We start from the raw sequence: 19,409 nt of genomic DNA on the forward strand, positions 1-19,409 counted from the left end.
GAGACAGTATACTTCAAAATATAGCAAAAAGGTAAATAAGAATTCTAAATTACAATTATGATCCATGGATTGCCATTTGCTCTTTTGGGTTTCTCATACCCTAAGTTTTTTGGGAAGATCAGTAATACCTATACAAATGTGTGTTAGATTGGAATCTATAATGCAGTATTAACCTAGTCAACATACAATAACAATTTCCATTATGATTCCAATTTGTGTTACAGAAATAGCATGGATCATTTATATTTCTAAAATATTTCATTTGTAATTTTTGAATGACTATAGTATGGTTAGTATTCTGTTTACATTTACTATTTTCTGAAAGGTCAGGTCTTAAAATTAAGTACATTATCCCCAAACAAGAAAAAAGTACATAAAATACAGTGCTTGCATTTTAGCATTAATGCATACCATTCTTTATTTGTGAAGACTCTGATGTTTCTCCTACCTTTCTATCCTCATTGTACAGCCCACAGAAGGCATTTCATTAATATCCATTGAATAATAAATGCTACTGACCTTACAGGAGTAAGATGAAAAGTTTTCCCATTATTACCAGTAAAGAGAACAACTTGCTGTGAATCTTCATGATTTTGCTCTTCCCCAGGACAAAAAGTACTTGTAAGAAAGGTAACTAAAGTTAAAGTCTTTGAGATCTTGACTATAGTAAGGCTAATGCACAGTTGACCAACAGCAAGTTTCCAAAAAGAAATAATACTTAAAACCAAAGTTACAAATTATAATCTATTTAAATTTTAATTTGTGCATTTGTGGTAATTCATGACTGCAAAACACTTCTTTTTTCTTAGAATGACATAGTTAAAGGCACATTTCATCTGAATGCATAGTGTACCATTCTAAAACATCCAAATTTCCTCACAAAGTGCTTGAGCAGTCACTTATACATACAGTAATAGCAAAATATATTTACACTCTATAGAGTTTAAAATTTTAAAATCTGACTAAAATATATATTTAAAACTACAGAAAAAATTAGTGCTTTCTTCAGCTTAATTGTGTGAATATACCCTGCCCTCTAATTATTTAGTGATTGGCTTCAATTTTAAAAAAATTTCTGTACATTGTGTAGTTACAAAAACGCTGTCAGTTTTTAATGCTAAGAGCCTACTTTAGACATTGCTTTTTATACATATTTGAGAACCAGAAAAGGTGAACAGACTGTACCTCAAAAGTATTTAGTGTTTTTTTTAATGTTGTGTTAATACTGTTTAAATTAAAGCCAGACAATTAAGCTAAGATCCTCTACTGTCCTTTACCAAAAGTTAACTGGCATTTAAAAATAACTTGAAACAATATATTCCTCTATCTAGAAGATCATTCCCCAAAGGATCTTGGGTAATAATCAGTTTGAGAGGAAATATGAATTATCTCTGAACAATTTTAATTGCTCTGAGAGTACAATAAAAACATGCCAGCACACCCTGGTTAGGCTGAACTATTTATAAACGTTTTTAGCTCAACTCTCTATAAACAAATGTGCTTTCATGTTTCTCATATTTAAACGAACAATTTTTAACACATGAGATCACTGCGATTAAATGGTTAATTTACTATGGTTAGTTAACAACTTGCTATTCCTGAGGTATGATGACCCTAATATGCTAATAAGCACAGAATCAAAGATGTTGTTATTGAACTAAAGAGAAACAATGAAATTATGGGCTGGAAGGGAGAAACAAATGAACAAACAAATAAAAAAACCCAAAACAACTCCAGGCAAGTGGAAAAGTCATGGCTTACAAAAAGACTTTCCTATAAGAGCATTAAAAAAAGCCACAAAAGGATCCTCTGAAGAGTTGTAAAAAGTACTTGATCAAATTATTTTTGAGACTTTTGAGGTACAGCTTTAGTGTTATAATAATTTTTATAAAATATAGACTGTTTTATCAAAAATATTTATACATTCTGTTATAATATATTGCTTTTGCCCTTAGTAACTGCCAATATAAAATCTGGATCCAGTGGCCTAAAATGTACAAATGCACTTAATGTAAATGCTGGAGTTTGAGGTGTCTGCTTGGCCACTGTACAAAAGTGATGAAGTGGTGAAATTAAATAATAAACCTACAACATAGAATACATTACAACTTGCAAATATACATGTTCACAGCATGTATACCATAATAATCTCTATGTTTTAACAAAGATATAGTTCCCTTCTACAGTAGATACAAAAACAAGATGAACTAGGTTGATAAAATGTACAATGAATATCAAGAAAAGCATTACTCAGTTCACTGATTTTGGAAGAAGGCATGACTGAACATACTGAGGGTCTAGACTTTGGGAATGCATATAGGTAACACAGTATCTTGGTTCAGGCTAATCAGAAGTTCTCATTATTATAATTTGTAGTAAATGTTGATGTTTAGTTTTTCCTGTTCATTTCATAATGGTCTAATAAACAAAAAATTGTTTGGCAAGTAGCTCTGTTGAAAAGCTGAGGTTCTGTTACATGGTTGGTAAAGATAAGGCAATAAAAATTTTCTCCTAATAAATATAAAAAAAATTTATAAAACAAGACATCAATTCATTAAAAAAGCCTAAAAGTGTGCATAAACTACCATTACTTTTTTTGACATCACAGTAATTTCTTTAAAAAAATAAGAACATTTGCCTTATTTAAAAAGAATCATACTATTTGTGAATAGGAATAGCATCCCAAGCCCTTTTTCCATTTTAAAAATACAGCTAAGTGAAGTTAACTGATTCATTTTCCTTTTGCTAAAGGCAGGCATATGGCAAAACTAGGGACTATAGAGGAAAGTTTCTTCCTTTTTTTTTTTTTTAAGACTATTGATCCAAAAGTATTTGTGATAGATTTTCATGGCTGATACTCATTCAGCTTAAACTCCATGAAACTGTTTCCAGTGCTCAGATTTATGCTGAAAATACATCAAGAAGCTACTTTTCAAGAAGGTATTAGAAGTACTTTAAAACAAATCTTCATGTGTTTAAAAAAAAACAACAACAACGAACTCAGAAGCTACTGGTGGCACAGAGAGCAAATGAAAGGTTTGCTATTTTTAAGAGGTCATCTTGTAGTCAGTCTGTTTGGTTTCACAGTGTCTAGGAACTTAACACCAATCAGCAATGTAGTCAAAATCTCTGAACATGTCTTGCTCCTCTTCTGAAAGTATCCTTGGTTCTCGAGGTGGAGTCAGAATAGGTGCTTCTGAGGTAAATTCATCATCAAAATTACTAACATCTTCCCGTCCTCTAATGGTAGGTACAAATGGTGGCTTTACTTTTTTGTCCATCAGAGCAATCCAATCAATTAGCTAGATTACAAAATATAAAATGACTGCTTTAGTTTCCTACTCCTGATTGTTACAGTTTCAGAAAAAAAAAAAACACCCCCAAACTTTCATACTTACTCGAAAAAATGGGTGCTTTTTTACATCCTCTGCATCTTTCTCACCAGCTCCAAGGCGCCTCTCTGGATTTCTTCTTAATAACTAACAAGATAAACCAAAAATGTTCAAATAAAAACAGCAACTTCACTGATAAAGATTCTCATAACCTGCAATGATCTAGATTTCTTTTTGGTATGTATTTGTCTAAATCATGCATCTATGAACAACTTTTAGAGTTCCACTGAGAAATGTCCTTCAATATAAAAAATTTGAGTAGTTTATAAACCATTAATTCTTACCCTTCTCATTATTGAAATGGCTTCTGTGGATAAGAACCTTGGATACCTTACTTCATCATTGACAATACTGTCAAAAACCTCCTCTTCATCATCACCAGGAAATGGAGACTAGAAGAAATATCTTTGTATAAGTCAAAATAATTTTCAGTAAAATCTTATCGCTATCCAAAGAACAATCAAGAACCAGGTGGTCAAACTGAACTAACAAAGTAGAGACAGACTCATAGATAGAGAGCAGGCTGACAGCTCTAGGGGTGGCGGGGATTAGGAGCTGGAGGGACTGAGCGAAAAAGAAAAAGAACTGACAGTCATGAACAACAGTGTGGTGATTGCTGGGAGGAGGGGGATGGGTGGAGGTAGGAGAGGGCATATGGAATAAATGGTAATGGAAAAAAATACAATAAAAAACAAGAACCAGCTCTGGCTGGTGTGGCTCAGTGGACTGATTGCCTGCTTGCGAACCAAAGGGTCGGTTGGCTTGATTCCCGGTCAGGGCACATGCCTGGGTTGTGGGCCAGGTCCCCAATAAGGGACTCTCAAGAGGCAACCACACAATGATGTTTCTTTCCCTCTCTTCCCCTCTCTACAAATTAAAAAAAATAAAAAAATAATAATAAAAATCCCCCACAGAAACACCACACAAACAAGGACTAGAAGAAGCCACAACAGACACATATCTGTTGTCCATAAGATATACAATATACTCTTTACTGAAATCTTCCTTGAATTTATTTCACAGACCTTTAACATATTTGGTCAAATCACTTAGTATCATTTTTCATTTCATTCCATTCAATTGTTTTATTTAATTCATTTATTCATTTATTTAGCCAGACAATAAATATTTTAAGGGTCTAGTAGATAGTGGGAAATATTTAAATAATAGACACAAACTTTAAGAAGGTCAATATTGTGGAAAGACAGAAGGAAATGAGCAGGTGAATATGATAATAAGTGTTACTACAGAGGAAAGCATGGAGTTTGTGGCAACAGATCAGATATGGATATGCTTTGAATTTCACAGGCAACAGTAAATTAATTGTCATAAAACAATTAGAAATTTTGCAGGTATAATAACTGCACTAAGAAGCAGCTGCCAACGAAATTAAGCTGAAAGGAACTGAAAAGCCACATGTTTCCAGGCATATTTATTGTTCTATACACAATAGGTCTTGGGAATTTCAGTAAGAAACAGAGTATTAAAATTATTACTCATAGGACAAAAATGAAACCAAGTCATAAAAAAGTAGTTAAACCCCATTCAGCATAACATAAGCTCTCAACCATGTTGAAAACATGGCTATAAAATTATTACCTCAGAATTTCACCTGTTATTATTACCTCAGCATTTCAGATGGCTTAGATTTGATTGCTTGCTTCCTATAAGGTACTGAAGAATAAGAACCACACACCAGGCAATATCAATAGAAAGAGAGGGTTCTTTGACCTAAGGAAGCTGTGAAAATGAATTCAGAACCCAACTTCCTGAAGCTGAGCTGCCCATGCCATTGCTTATATCTAAGATAATTTCAAACTTTTTTGTCAAAACTTCACTTTATTCATTCACTCATTCAAAATACATAAATCAAATACCTACCATGTGGGGACAATATAATTTCTTTCTGGAATTGAGATAAGTCAGGGGGAAATTCTATTTCATAAGGACTCTCAACCAGAATTTCAAGTGGTAATTCAAAGCACTTTTGTATTTTACTCGATCAGTCAATTTTGTGTTTAAAACTGTCATTCTAATAAGTCTCTGAATCGTAAAGATCTATCTTCATACTTGTTAAGATGTTAAAATTCTTGTTTCTTCAAATAGTTTTTAAGCTAACAACAAAACACTAATGCAACTGTTTAAACACACATAAAAATTCAATAATGTATTCAGATGTCAAACATCTAATCCCCGTTATCTAAGGTTACTTCACTGATATATCATTTGGGACGGGAAAAGGAGACCTGGTATGTTTGTTTATTCCTGGGGTCTTCCCAGTCTTCAAAACTTGCACAAATACAGATACAAATTTCAAATACAAATTTGAATATGCATGATATAGCCAGAGTTTTCAATTATTTGTAATAATAGAGAAATTAGATGGAAACTTTGGCCAAACCTCACTTTTATCATAGTTTAGTAAACATAGTCTTTGGTAACTTAAATCTCATATGTAACTGAATGCTACATTTAAAACACAAAGCAACAAAAATGTTATTTTTAAAAAGGGATCTGAAGTATGCCTGAATTTATAGAAACAACTATTATGAGTACTTCTGGCATTCTTAGAAAGTATAAAGACCACCATGGACTAGGGATAAAATACATCTTTCAACCCTAAAACATCATACAGTAGATTTTCTAAAGAGATGTAAAAAATTCAGTTCTGGACCACTGGTTTTAAGAATAGAAACAGGTTGGTGGATTCAATACCCTATTCTGGAAGTAGCAAAGCATAATGGTTTAGAGACAGATTCTGAAGTCAGAGAGCCAGGTTTAAAATCCAAGCTCTACCACATGAGAACTGTGTGACTTAAAGTTGTCTTCAAACCTCTGCTTGTCTCCACTTACACAACTGAAAATGGATGTAAGACTAATATTGAGCATATCAAAGGTTGCCAAAAAATTAAATGAGCTAACGTTTATTAAGGACATAGAAAAGTGCTTAGCACAGGATAAACATTTCTTTCCTTTCCCAAGTATTCACTCCAATTTAACATTCCAAAAAGGGCTGTCATTTGAATCAATTATTTATTTGCTTGTTTGGAATGAGTGCCACTATATGACAATTACAGAACAAAATTTTAGAAATAACTGACATTCAATAATTTGGTCGTTCATCCATTAAGCTACTAATTTATTTATGCCAAGAATGTACAAGAAGGATTGCTGGCACTGGGGAAACTGTAGAACAATGAACCAATCCCATAAGATAATGTTTCTTGCATCTCCAGGTTATCAAGCCCTTTGAAGTAGTTTTCAATTACTTGTCTAAATATTGATTCTTACCCTAATTTATCATTTTCAACAATTTATAACAAAATAGATTAGCCTCTTATTACTGCCTTATTAATTGGATATAATTCACTATTTCCTAAATGGTAAAAATTTCTGTGTACTAAATTATCTCCAGAAATTTATTTCAAGTAAATCTATAGAAAACAGTAAGGAAAAAAAGTTAATTTTTAAAATTCTGCTGTATTGTTTTTTGAAAGTAACATTTATTTTTGACTAAGATATAGCTGACTTTACAGGTATAGAGTACATTCTTTTCATTAGGTTTCCTCTTATTCTATTGCCTATGAAGTGATCTATCTGTATTATTATATCTTAGAATCAGAGGCAGTTATTAATATATTATAAATATTTTTATAACAAGTTCCACTTATGCAATAATATATTGAGTGGTTTTATAAATGGCATGCTTTATTCTTTCACTCATCTTTCCTCTTTTCTTTCCAACCCATTTTTACTGCTTACCTCTCCAACAAGCATTTCATATATAAGTACACCAAGTCCCCACCAATCTACAGCCCTTGTATAGGATGTTTCTGTTAATACTTCGGGGGCAAGAAATTCAGGAGTGCCACAAAATGTGCTTGTTCTGTCTCCATACCCCATTCCTGAAAAAGGTAAAATTTAATAATTTGTTAGCAAAGAAAAAAGTCTAGAATAAAAATGAGAAGATATCCTTAGGAAACAAAATTAAGTTGCATAATTAATATGTGATGACCAAACTCACAATATACCAAAGACTTTTAAAGAAAATGTTAAAGACTGGTATGGAGAAAACTGTGCAATAGCAACTTTATTATTTAATTAATGGGTAAAAATAAAACTTTCATACTTTATTTTCTCTTTCTTGTCATTACAAGCGATGCCAAGAAGTTGCAACAAAAGGAACTAATTGTAGGCTTAAGTTTCTATCATCTTTTTAATTCAATCTTTTTAGTAAGTTTATTTGCTTCATTATAAAAATAACACTAAGTATAGTTTGGAAATTACCACAAAGCAACCTTTGGAAAATCAAGAGTTCACCAAATGTGTTATATAATATAGAGATATGGTTTTAATAATTTTAGCTAACTAGTTTTCAAATATACATTCCCTATAATTTAGTTAATCAAATATACATTCTACATATTGAAGATAACGGCTCAACGCATTCTAAAGTGTTAAAAGCTCATAAGCATCTTCTTATGAAAGCACTTGAAAGAAAAGACCTCAATTCTAAATATAAAAAGGTATGCATTTTTAGGGACTGAACTCTCAAACAAATTTGTAAGTCTACAGATCAAGTCATGAAGGGCATAATTATATATATGAGCACATTAGGGTGGGAGAATTTTTGTTTGCAAAATTCCCTTAACATTGGTCATATTGTTTTTTCTTCAAAATATTATTTGTAAAAAGAGTTAAATGAAAAAAAAAATACATATATTATACAATCCTTTTAAATGCCTTGGCCAAGATTAGGAAAAAACTGGTTAACAAACATGGAAACAGATCTAATTCATGATTTTTATTCTGTGCCCTGATTATATAACTAGAACATATTACACATATCATACTTTTAGGTTAAATATACTCTAATTTTTCTCTTAGTTTTAAAATAGTAATATTATAAATCTGTATTTTTAAAAAATCTATATTTTAATGTGATACATATATACCATGTCACTTATAGTAATATAGTTACTATATTTCATTCATTCTAATAAATTTTCTTGTCCTGATGGTTTTAAAGGAAATTGACAGTAAGCCCAATTATCTAAAATTTCAAATTGGTAAAACTCCACGTAAGTAGTTAACATCAGGCTCTGGATGGAGCTATAAATATCTGGGTTTAAATACCAGCTTTGCCATTTGTTAGCCTTGAGAGCATGGGGAAAGTTGTCTTACCTCAAAGCCTAGTTTCCTCTTCTGACCTAGCAACTTTCATAAGATTGTTATAATTTAAATGAATATGAAGCATTTGGCAAAGTGCTTGGCACACAGTAAGTGTTCAAAAATGTTAGCTATTATTATTGTAATACACAATGTATATTTTTATGATAATGAAGAAATACACACTTAATCTGGTTATTGAATACCTATTTTCTGAGCATCTCTTATTTTTTTAGGCATCCCTGCCAAGTGGCGGGAACATACAAATTACAGTTAAGACACAATTCTTAAGAAGCTTACAGGAAACTGGAGGAAAACAAATATATATTGATAATTTTATAATGATAGGGTAAAGAAAAATTATAATGGAAACACTTAAAAATGTCTCCTAAAGCTGACTCAAGAGTTGGGATAAGAGAGGAGTCTCAGGAAGCTTATATGAACAGGTGACACTTGAGCTGAGTCTGAAGGATGAGCAGACATTAGCAAATGGAGTTGGGATGGGTAGCAGTGGTGGAGAGACAGACTGTAAGCAGTTTGTTGCTGCTGAAGCAGAAAGTACTAAGCAGATGGCAGGCAGAAAGAGAGCCTGGAGAGGCTGGCAAGCAGATAAAGAAGGGCAATCTATAACAATCTTAGCCACTGAAGGATTTTTAGCAGGGGTGTGCCATGGTTAGGTTTGTATTTATGTGGACCCTTACAGCATTTTGGCCTTTACATGGTTGACTGATTTGAGGGAGAAAAAAAACTGGAGACAGAAAAGGTTAAGAGGCTATGAAAGATTCAGAGGCTTGTCAAAATATAATGACGGTAGGCAGCATTAGAGAGGAAATAAAATATTTAAGATACATTAAGGAGGTAGATACCAGCACAACTTGATGACTAACTGGATGTGGAAAGTAGAGCACAGAACACAGTCCAGGATATTCCATATTTTCAAACTGGGAGATTGAGAGGACTGTGTCATCATCATCAACTATGAACTAGACCAGTGGTCCCCAACTTTTTTGGCACCAGGGACTGGCTTCATGGAAGACAACTTTTCCCATGGATGGAGGGTGGGAGGTGATGGTTTTGGGATGATTCAAGGACAACAATAACCTCAAGCTCACCTCCTGCTGTGCAGCCTGGCTCCTAACAGACCTGGCTAGTTTTTTTTTCCTATTTTTTTCCCCCTGGTTCGAGGCCTGGAAGTTGGGGACTCCTGAACTAGAATATCTGAGGAAAAGAAACTTTGTTTATATAGCATTTGACATGTCGATTGACTATTCAGGTAGAGCTGTCTAGTAGACAGCTGAATATGTTAGGAAGGGAAATAGTAGATTTGGGAATCATTAACATATAGTTACTAGTTAAAAACTATCAGTGAAGAGCAATGAGCTAAGGGCTTACTCTGAAGAACAAAAGCATTTATTGATAAATCAACAGCGTCCAATTCAGAGAAATCTAAGAAAAGGAAAACAGTTTTATTGGATTCAGTAATTAGGAGGTCAGTGGGTAACTAATGGACATATACTTACAAAGTTCACTTATTCATTTATTTGTTCATTCATTTTCCCATTCCTTCTCTTACTACTTACTAATTCAGCATTCACTGAATACTTTGGATATACCAAGTACTATATTATGTGCTATGAAAACAAAGCTGAATAAATAAGAAGCTACCAATGTAGAGGGGGAGACACACAATGTCTGTTATAATACTACAATGTATTAAATGTAAAAGTAAGAAAGAATAACTATTTACTATGTGTCAAGCACTGTGCCACACACTGATCTCCAATTATCATATTTCTAAACAATGAGGATTATACTTATTTTATAACTGAGGAAACACTCAAATACTCAATGAGGTCAAAAGTAACTACTCCAAAAATAGAGAGCAAATAAGTGGCAAAGCCAGGATTCAAACCTAAAACTGTCTAGTGCCTAAATCCGTGCTCTGTACACTTTTTTAGGCTACCTCTAATTCAAATTCTCCAGCTTACTTATTTAACTTTGAATATACAGAAAGGATTCTTAGGCTATAGATTTTTTTTCCTATTTAAAAATGGTAAAAGTTTTAAGAAGCTGAAGAGAAGTTATTAGGCCTAATTTGTAATTTGCTCTTTGCTCTACATCAGGGGTGTCAAACTCATTTTCACTAAAAGCTACATCAGAATCACAGTTGCCTTCAAAGGGCCAAATGTAATTTTAGGACTGTATAAATGTAACTACTCCTTAACAGTTAAGCGAGAACTCAGCACTGCTGGGTAGAAACAAGGTGCCAGGCTGGATAAAACAAGGTGGAGGGCTGGATTTGGCCTGCCGGCCTGTGTTTGCCACCTGTGCTCTACACAGTCTGAGCAAAGTGAAAACTTTGGTGCTTAACCAGTGTTTCTGTAGAATAGTGATAGAATCATTACTAATCATACAAAGAGAATCTTTGTTTTATACTATAATTTCTGAAAATCTAACCATATTCATATCCACAGAAATCTTAATAATGTGATGAGGTTACATGAACAACCCATAATATTTTAATAATGAATAAATTAAAGTTAAAAATACATTCTACTTTCCACAAACTTGAAAACTAACAAAGTACAAAGGAAACGTAATTTATTAAAAAAGAAACTTTAAACTGTCCAATTACCTTCTTTGCAAAGACCAAAATCAGCAATTTTCACAAAGCCCTCTGTATCTAGTAATAAGTTATCCAATTTCAAATCTCTGTTCAGGATTAAAAGAAAATGGAAATAAAAAAATCAATAAAATCAGTAGACAGTGTAGTTAAAAAAAATTCCACTAGGAGTTATTATGTTCTTTTTACTCAAAACAAGCTTTTCAAGTTATGACTTCAGATTTAAATACTTTATTATAAACATTTGTTTTTCTTCCTTTTGAAAAGATTTTTACTGTATATATTTTCTGAATAATTTGCCTCTGTTATATTTAATGAGAAGTGTTTTTTTTCTATTTAAATATACATTTTAAAGCATGAAAGGAGTTCAAGTAACTTAACTCAGATTTTATTGTTAATTATTATAATCAGACTTCGATTAAGTTGGAAGTATGCCTATACACCATCCATAAAAAAGAAATATTTAATAGTATAAATAAGGTATTGGGGGGGAGGTTTAACTTTCTAAGAGTGTAATTCAAAATAAAAAGAAAGCTACGTGTCCATACTAATTGATTACAAATTAAATTGAAAATGTTTTATCCTGAGAGTAAAATAGGATCATGGGGAAACTTTTACCTTGAAAATATTGTTAGAAGTTTGAATAAACTGATGTTTTTTTGAAAAATGTATTTTATTGATTATGCTATTACAGTTGTCCCATTTCCCCCCTTCACTCCCCTCCACCCTGTACACCCTCTCCCACCCATATCTCCCCCTTTAGTCATGTCCATGTGTCATACTTATAAGTTCTTTAGCTTCTACATTTCTCATACTGTTCTTACCCTCCCCCTATCTATTTTCAACCTACATTCTATGCTACTTATTCTCTATACCTTTTCCCCCTCTCTCCTCCTCCCACTCCCCTGTTGCTAATCTCCCATGTGATCTCCATTTCTGTGGTTCTGTTCCTGTTCTAGTTGTTTGCTTAGTTTCTTTTGGTTTTGCTTTAGGTGTGGTTGTTAATTGTGAGTTTGCTGTCCTTTTACTATACATGTTTTTTCTTTATCTTCTTTTCTTAGATAAGTCCCTTTAACATTTCATAAAATAAGGGCTTGTTGATGATGAACTCCTTTAACTTGGCCTTATCTGAGAAGCACTTTATCTGCCCTTCCATTCTAAATGAAAGCTTTGCTGGAGAGAGTAATCTGGGATATAGGTCCTTGTCTTTCATGACTTGGAATATTTCTTTCCAGCCCCTTCTTGTCTGTAAGGTCTCTTTTGAGAAATCAGCTGACAGTCTGATAGGAATTCCTTTGTAGGTGACTGTCCCCTTATCTCTTGCTGCTTCTAGGATTCTCTCCTTCATTTTTACCTTGGCTAATGTAATTATGATGTGCCTTGGCGTGTTTCTTCTTGGGTCCAAATTCTTTGGGGCTCTGTGAGTTTTCTGGATTTCCTGGAAGTCTTTTTCTTTAGCCAGATTGGGGAAGTTCTCCCTTATTATTTGTTCAAATATGTGCTCAATCTGTTGCTCTTCCTCTTCCCCTTCTGGTACCCCTATAATTCGGATGTTGGAACATTTAAAGATGTCCTGGAGGTCCCTAAGCTGCTCGGTTTTTTTGAATTCTTATTTCTTCATTCTTCCCTGCTTGGTATTTTTTTTCTTCCTTCTGGACCACTCTATTGTTTTGAGTCCCAGTTGCCTTCCCATCCCTATTGGTTTTCCGTGCATCTTCCTTCATCTCTTTTATGGTAACCTGCATTTTTTCATGTAATTTGCGCCCAAAATCAACCAAGTGTGTGAGCTTCCCGATCACCAGTGTTTTGAACTGTGCATCTGATAGATTGGCAATCTCTCGGTCGCTCAAAAGGATGAGCCCTGGGGCATTGATCTGTTTTTCTGTTTGAGACACGTCGCTCCTGTTAAGGTGAGGGGTGGAGCCTTAGGTGTTCACCGGGGCTGGGCACCCCAGTCGCTAGATTGCGACATTGTGTGTGGGGGTGGGGGCGGGAGGGAACAATGGCGGTAGCTCTGCTCTCCAGGGATCCCAGTCCCCTCCCTGGGATCCTGGGCTGCACGCTCTGCCCTGGTTCACAATCGCAGCCTCACTGGGTCCGCCAGTTGCCACTTGTGTACTCAGGGTCCACCCGCTGCGATCCTGTGCACCCTGGATGGCCTACGGATGGCTCACGCACTCCCGGTTGCTTTAGGTGCCCAGTTCTCCCAGTTCTCCATGCCCCATGCCCCGGCTGCTGCTTGTCTCCGCCTCTCCTACCGGTCTGGACGAATGGGTCTACTTCAACTTCTTGGCTGTCCGCCTTCCATTCAGATAAATTCTCTGTCAGTTCTGGGTGTTATTCTGCCTCTAAATTGTTGTTGTTCTAATCTTGGTTGTATGTGGAGGTACAGTGCGTCCACCTATGCCTCCATCTTGCCGGAAGTCCTGAATAAACTGATGTTTATAGTCTTCTAATTCTGACTGGCCTTTCCATAATTTGTCTGGTCTAGAGCTATATTTTCAACCGGTGTGCCCCAAGAATTGTTAAAATGTGCAACACCTGATCATTTAGTCAGGGGCACTGACCTCTTTTCCCTTAGGTTGTCAAACAAAAACAATGACAACAGCCAATACAACAATAGCTGTCTGGTGTGAATGAATCAAATTATACCTATTTTTTTTTGGTCAGATGGGCAGAAAATATAGTTTTTGGTGTACAGCAGAATTTTGTAATTAGTTTATGTGTGCCATGAGATGAGAAAGGTTGAAAATCACTGGTCCTGAGCCATGCTATTCCAAGTGTGGCCCACAGACTAGCTAGCTGCTGGGCTACAGACTATTTGCTACAATTCTGCAATTTGAAAGGTGCTTGTGCCAGACATAAATCAATTATGTCACCAAAGTACACTGTTTAGTTTACAGCAAGAGTTAATAAAGGCAGTAGGGTGATGTTTTACACTCTGGCACAAGCTACTTATCATGGAAAACCTTCAAATAGTACTGGTTTACACAAGCTTTCTGCAGTGGATCTGTTGAACATAAAACATTCACAAGGATGAATACTGTAAGTGAATTTTGTTATCAGAGGCCAACTTATAACCTGACTACTGTAATTATGCAATGGGCAGAGGTTCAAGAACAGAACAAGTCATCATATAATTATAGTGTTAACCATGTCTTTCAAAATTGAAATTTAACTTTTAGAGAGCTCAGTTTTATCTGAAAGTGAAAATTAAGAAGCTGATTAAAGACAAAATATCCTTTTTAACTATCTTTAATTCTAATTTACACCAAAGTAAACCATTAGGAAGTATCGAAAATTTACTTACCTATAGACAATTTTGTGTTCATGTAAATACTGCAACCCAAGAACTACACATGCAGCATAAAATCTGTTTGAAGAATTAAATTTTAAAAGTTTAATAAATTCCACTGCTGTTGAATTCTAGTTTATACTTTTATGCTTCAAAGCAGAATTCCATAGTAAATAATTTCACAAGTATTTATTTAGTCCTTACTATGTGCCAGACACAGTAAGAAATGTGCTAAATATTAGCAGTAAAATTAAAAAAATAAAGAAAAAATACAATCTACAATGGAAACCTTTAACTGCCTGATGGCTTCCACTGTAGTCCTTAGAGTAGACACTTGACCTGGTTTTGTAAAAAAATTTACAATATGTCACATGGGCAGAAGGACAGTGTGAAGAGAACTTTCATAGGGGAAATACAGAGCATTCCCTTAAAAAGGAAAGAAAGAGAGTTGTAAGAGGCATACCATGTTTGAAACCAATAGTAAATTGACTGTGGCTGAAATAAAGAATGGGGAAGAAGTAGGAGACAAGGACGAAAAGGCAGGCTAAGATCAAGTTGTGAAGGATCTTGAATGTCATACTATGGATATTGAAATTTTTTTCTCTTAGTGACAGGCAATCAAACTATTTTAATCAGGGCAGGATAATCAGACGTATGTTAAGAGATTTTTCTGACAGTAGTATGAAGGCTGGAGTAGAAGTAGGTAGGTATCCAGAGGAATAAAGAACAGATAATGGCATTATGATGGTACACATAGAACATCACAAGAACGTCTATTGCAGTGCCAACAAAAAGAGTTAGAGATGGATTTAAAAGAAATTTTAAAACCAGCATGAAAGGACTTGGTGTCTTATTAGCTGCAGAGGATGAGGGCAAGAAAAAAGCTTAAGATGACTCTCAAGGTTTCCTTCTTAGTGTAATGAATCAATAAAGAAATAAGAAGTAGCCAAGTTTTTGTTAAGGAAATTAGTTTGGTGTAGTATGTTGAATCTGAATTGCTTTGGGGTAGGTGAAGAGGTCTAGTAATGGATGAGTTCACATCTTACAAAAACTTGCCCCCAGCTAGAATATTAACTGTTGAGGAACGGGACCATGTGTGTCTTTCATTGTTCACACTTAAATGCCTAGCAAAACGCCTGATACTAGGTAGTGTTAGGTGTACTGAATGAGCAGGTAGGTTATAAATAAATGGGTAAATTTAAAAATGTAGATCTGTCTTCAGTGTAGAATAGCTTATTGGTTTAAATCACCTTTTAATTAATTATACAAGAAATACGTGGATATTTTCTCCATCAAATACACATAACACCCCAGCCCCAAAGCACAATATTTCATTTACCCATCTACCATCCCACCCCAACACTACTATCATCCATAGCAATAACTACTCTTGTCAGTTTGGTGAATGTTCTTCAAAGTTTTAGAATGCCTTTAGATGCACATGTAGAAAATATGGCTGTTTTGTGTTTACTTACTTTTATAAAAATGGAACTATAATTTGGGAGAATTTTCAAATGCAACTATTTAGAAATATTTATTTGCTATATTAGATTTTAAAAGATTTAACTAAAGTCCATTAAAACAAATGTAGTTCTAAAATTGCTATAGTAGTTATTATTAGCACTTACTTTGCTGACAAAAAAACATGACAATTATAAAAATATTTGATTTCTCTTTTCTCTCATTCTTTAACAGATTGCCCTAATGGGACTGAATAACTGGGCAGTATTTTTTAAAATATGTATTTCACTGAATACTTACTATTCGTCAGATACTGTTACTTTCATTTATCAGCTGATTTAATCTTAAAGCTTTTTATTTTTTAAGATTTTATTTATTTATTTTTAGAGAGGGAAGGGAGGGAGATAGAGAGAGAGAGAAACATCAATGTGCGGTTGCTGGGGGTTATGGCCTGCAACCCAGGCATGTACCCTGGGTCTGGGAATCGAACCTGTGACACTTTGGTTCGTAGCCTGTGCTCAATCCTAATCTTAAAGCTTTTAAGATAAATATTTTACAGAAGCAGAAAATGAAGTAATTTGTCTAAAGTCACATAGCTAGAAAACAGTAAAGCTAGGAATCAAACTAATTTTGATTCCATAGTCTCAATCAGTAAAAATTCACTGACTACCTACTATGTGCCAGCCACCTTTCTAGCTGTTTCACTAATACACAGAATAGAAATGGTCCTTGTTCCTGTTTTTCACATCTCATGTAAAAAATAAATTCATAAGATGATTTCAGGTAGAAACAAAGTGCTATGGAGAAATAAAATAGAAAATAGAACAGACAAGACTTGGATGATAGTGATGTGGTGGTTTTTATTTTTTTTTTAATCCTCACCTGAGGACATGTTTAGAGAGGGGGAAAGGGAGGGAGAGAAACATCGATCTGTTGCCGCTTGTGCACTCCCTGACTGGGGAACAAACCTGCAACAGGCATGTGCCCTGATTGGGAATCAAGCCCACAATCTTTCAGCTTCCAGTTTACTGGACAATGCTTCAACCAAGGCTGACGTAGTGGTATTTTAGATAGGGTACTCAAAAAATGACCTTCAACCTGGCCTCATGGCTTAGTTGGTTGGAGTGTTGTCCTGTACACCAAAAGGCTGAGAGTTCAATTCCTAATCAGTGCACATACCTAGGTTGCAGGTTCAAGACCCGGTCAGGGCACACACAGGAAGCAACCAATCAATATTCCCCCCCCCACCTCTAAAATCAATAAACATATCTTCAGTTGAAGATAAAACAAATGACCCTCAAAGAAATAACATTTGCGGTGAGATCTGAATAACTGGAAGTAATGCAATGTATCATTTTATTCTTATATTTCATTGGGCTTATTTCATTTGTATATAATTGTATTCTCAGCAAAAGTACAAGTTCCTAAAGAAACACACACACACACACACACACACACACACAAGAACAAAGGAATTCCCACGGCAGCACACAGCTAGGCATAGTCTAAATGCCCTATTTTTAATTTTTTTAAATATTCAGAGGATAAATTATTAGTAGCCTTCTACTACTCTCTGGCATTTGCCTCCTTTATGAAAGTTTCACCGTCTATCAGAATGAACTTCTTTCTTCATCTGAAACTTGAGGGTATGACAGTATACTACTACCTGCTCTACATACACCTAATGGTTGTGATGAGAATCAAATAAAGAAGTGAAAATGCTATACACATCAGTTGTCAGAATATAAATATGATGAAAATTCAAGAATAAACCCAATAAAGGTTTATGACTGGTTCAGGATGTTTTGGAGGTAAAATTGATCCAACTTGCTCATAATTTGGATGTTGCACGTGAGGGATAAAGAAGATTGAGACTGACTCCCTGTGTTGTGGCTGGTACAACTGGTAGATGGAGAAGACTAGGAGAATAGTGAGCCTGGGGAGTGGTATGCAAGGTCAGGGGAAAATGGGGAAAACCAATTTAGTTTGAGAAGTTAAATGAGAAATAATATTAACCATACAAAGGGAAAAGTCAAGTTGGCAAGTGAATGCTGTTAGAATTGGAAGTACAAAGAAGAGGTCAGGGCTGGAAATATAAATTTGGTGAATACCAGCATGTAGAGTGTAGCTATATAAGAATACTTTCCTAGGTTCAAATCCTAGCTCTCCACTTAAGAGCTATAAACTGTGATAATAATAGGGGAAAAATATAAATATATTTAATCTCAAGTGTTTGTTATTATTTAATTTTTATGCATTTGAGTAAGCAAGACCTTCACATAATATCAAATTCAAAAACTACAAAAACAATTCAAATGAAGTCTGCTTTCTGTCTTTCCTTGGAAGCAATAACATATACCAGTTTCTTTTATATTGTCATAGACATTGTAAACATACAAATACTTCATATACCAGTACTTTAAAATTACCCTATAAAGTGCAAATATAAATATTTCATACATTATATGAAACAGACTTGTCTATACTTTCTCCTTCCACTTAACAATGTACTTTGAGTATAGTTGGTATTTAAAGCCATGGTCCTAGATGGCATTCCCTAGGGAGAAAATGTAAAAGAAGAAATTTTGCTAAAAGGAACATAAATTTTGTTACCTAAATTATCAAACATGATTTAGGATAATCCATGAAATTTTCAACATCAACAACAGAGTAAAATAGATACATTTATATATGATAAAAGGTAAGTAAGGAGTTATAATAGTCTTTGTAGAGATCTAGTTTTCCATTTGGGAAAAAAATAATTCAGAGAGCTTTATTCCTTTCCAGAAAAAAAAAATTGGTCACAAAAAATTCAGAGAAATGTCTGAAGCATACTCACACAGCTCTTGGTTCAGCAAAGACATCAGTATGAATGTGCATCATTAGGTCCCCACCAGCAGCATATTCCATTACAAAGCAAACATGCTCTCTGGTTTGGAAACATGCAAAAAGGTTCACCAAAAATGGATGCCTTACACTATTCACAGTTTCAAAAATTCTTTTTTCACACATCAAGCTGTAAGAAAAAAACATTTAAAAATCAATACATTTTCCCCTTCTTTAAGTTCTAGTTGGAAACAACATTCTTTGAAAATTACAAAACTCTAAAATAAGCAAAGTTCTTAACTATAATAACTTTAAAACCATTAGCGTATTTTTGTTTTGCTCCAACGCTTTAAAAAATTTGGTCTATTTGACATATATAATGAATTGAAATTATTAATGCAAACTAAAATATATGGTTGGCATGACAAAAATGGTTGAGTTCTCACTGTGTATCAGAGCAGCACACATATAGCTATGTATTTATAGTTAATAAAAAAGGCTTAATTAGGGTAAATTGTAAAAATTATCAGGAACCGGTCAGAGAATTTAGCAACCTAAAACATAAATTTACAATATAGTTTGTGACCAAGGTAATTTCAATGACAGTGTTTTAAATTCATAAGCTACAGTATTCAAATATTTT

General features: G+C 34.2%; 1 protein-coding gene across 1 annotated transcript in view; it reads right to left on the reverse strand.

Annotated features, from left to right (window-relative positions):
• Positions 1-387: 387 nt before the first annotated feature.
• Positions 388-19,409, reverse strand: part of PKN2 (protein kinase N2) — a 115,894-nt gene continuing 96,872 nt past the window's right edge. Inside the window, exons 16-22 of the mRNA XM_045835356.1 lie at positions 18,780-18,956; positions 14,495-14,557; positions 11,197-11,273; positions 7,155-7,297; positions 3,677-3,784; positions 3,399-3,479; positions 388-3,302 (exon numbers count right to left, since the gene is read on the reverse strand). Coding sequence (XP_045691312.1) covers positions 3,099-3,302; positions 3,399-3,479; positions 3,677-3,784; positions 7,155-7,297; positions 11,197-11,273; positions 14,495-14,557; positions 18,780-18,956 — 853 coding nt within the window. The 3' untranslated portion in view covers positions 388-3,098. The remainder of the gene's footprint in view (positions 3,303-3,398; positions 3,480-3,676; positions 3,785-7,154; positions 7,298-11,196; positions 11,274-14,494; positions 14,558-18,779; positions 18,957-19,409) is intronic.

The sequence above is a fragment of the Phyllostomus hastatus genome, unplaced genomic scaffold, assembly GCF_019186645.2.
Source record: "Phyllostomus hastatus isolate PE091 unplaced genomic scaffold, TTU_PhHast_1.1 phas_contig_209, whole genome shotgun sequence".
Classification (NCBI taxonomy): Eukaryota; Metazoa; Chordata; class Mammalia; order Chiroptera; family Phyllostomidae; genus Phyllostomus; species Phyllostomus hastatus.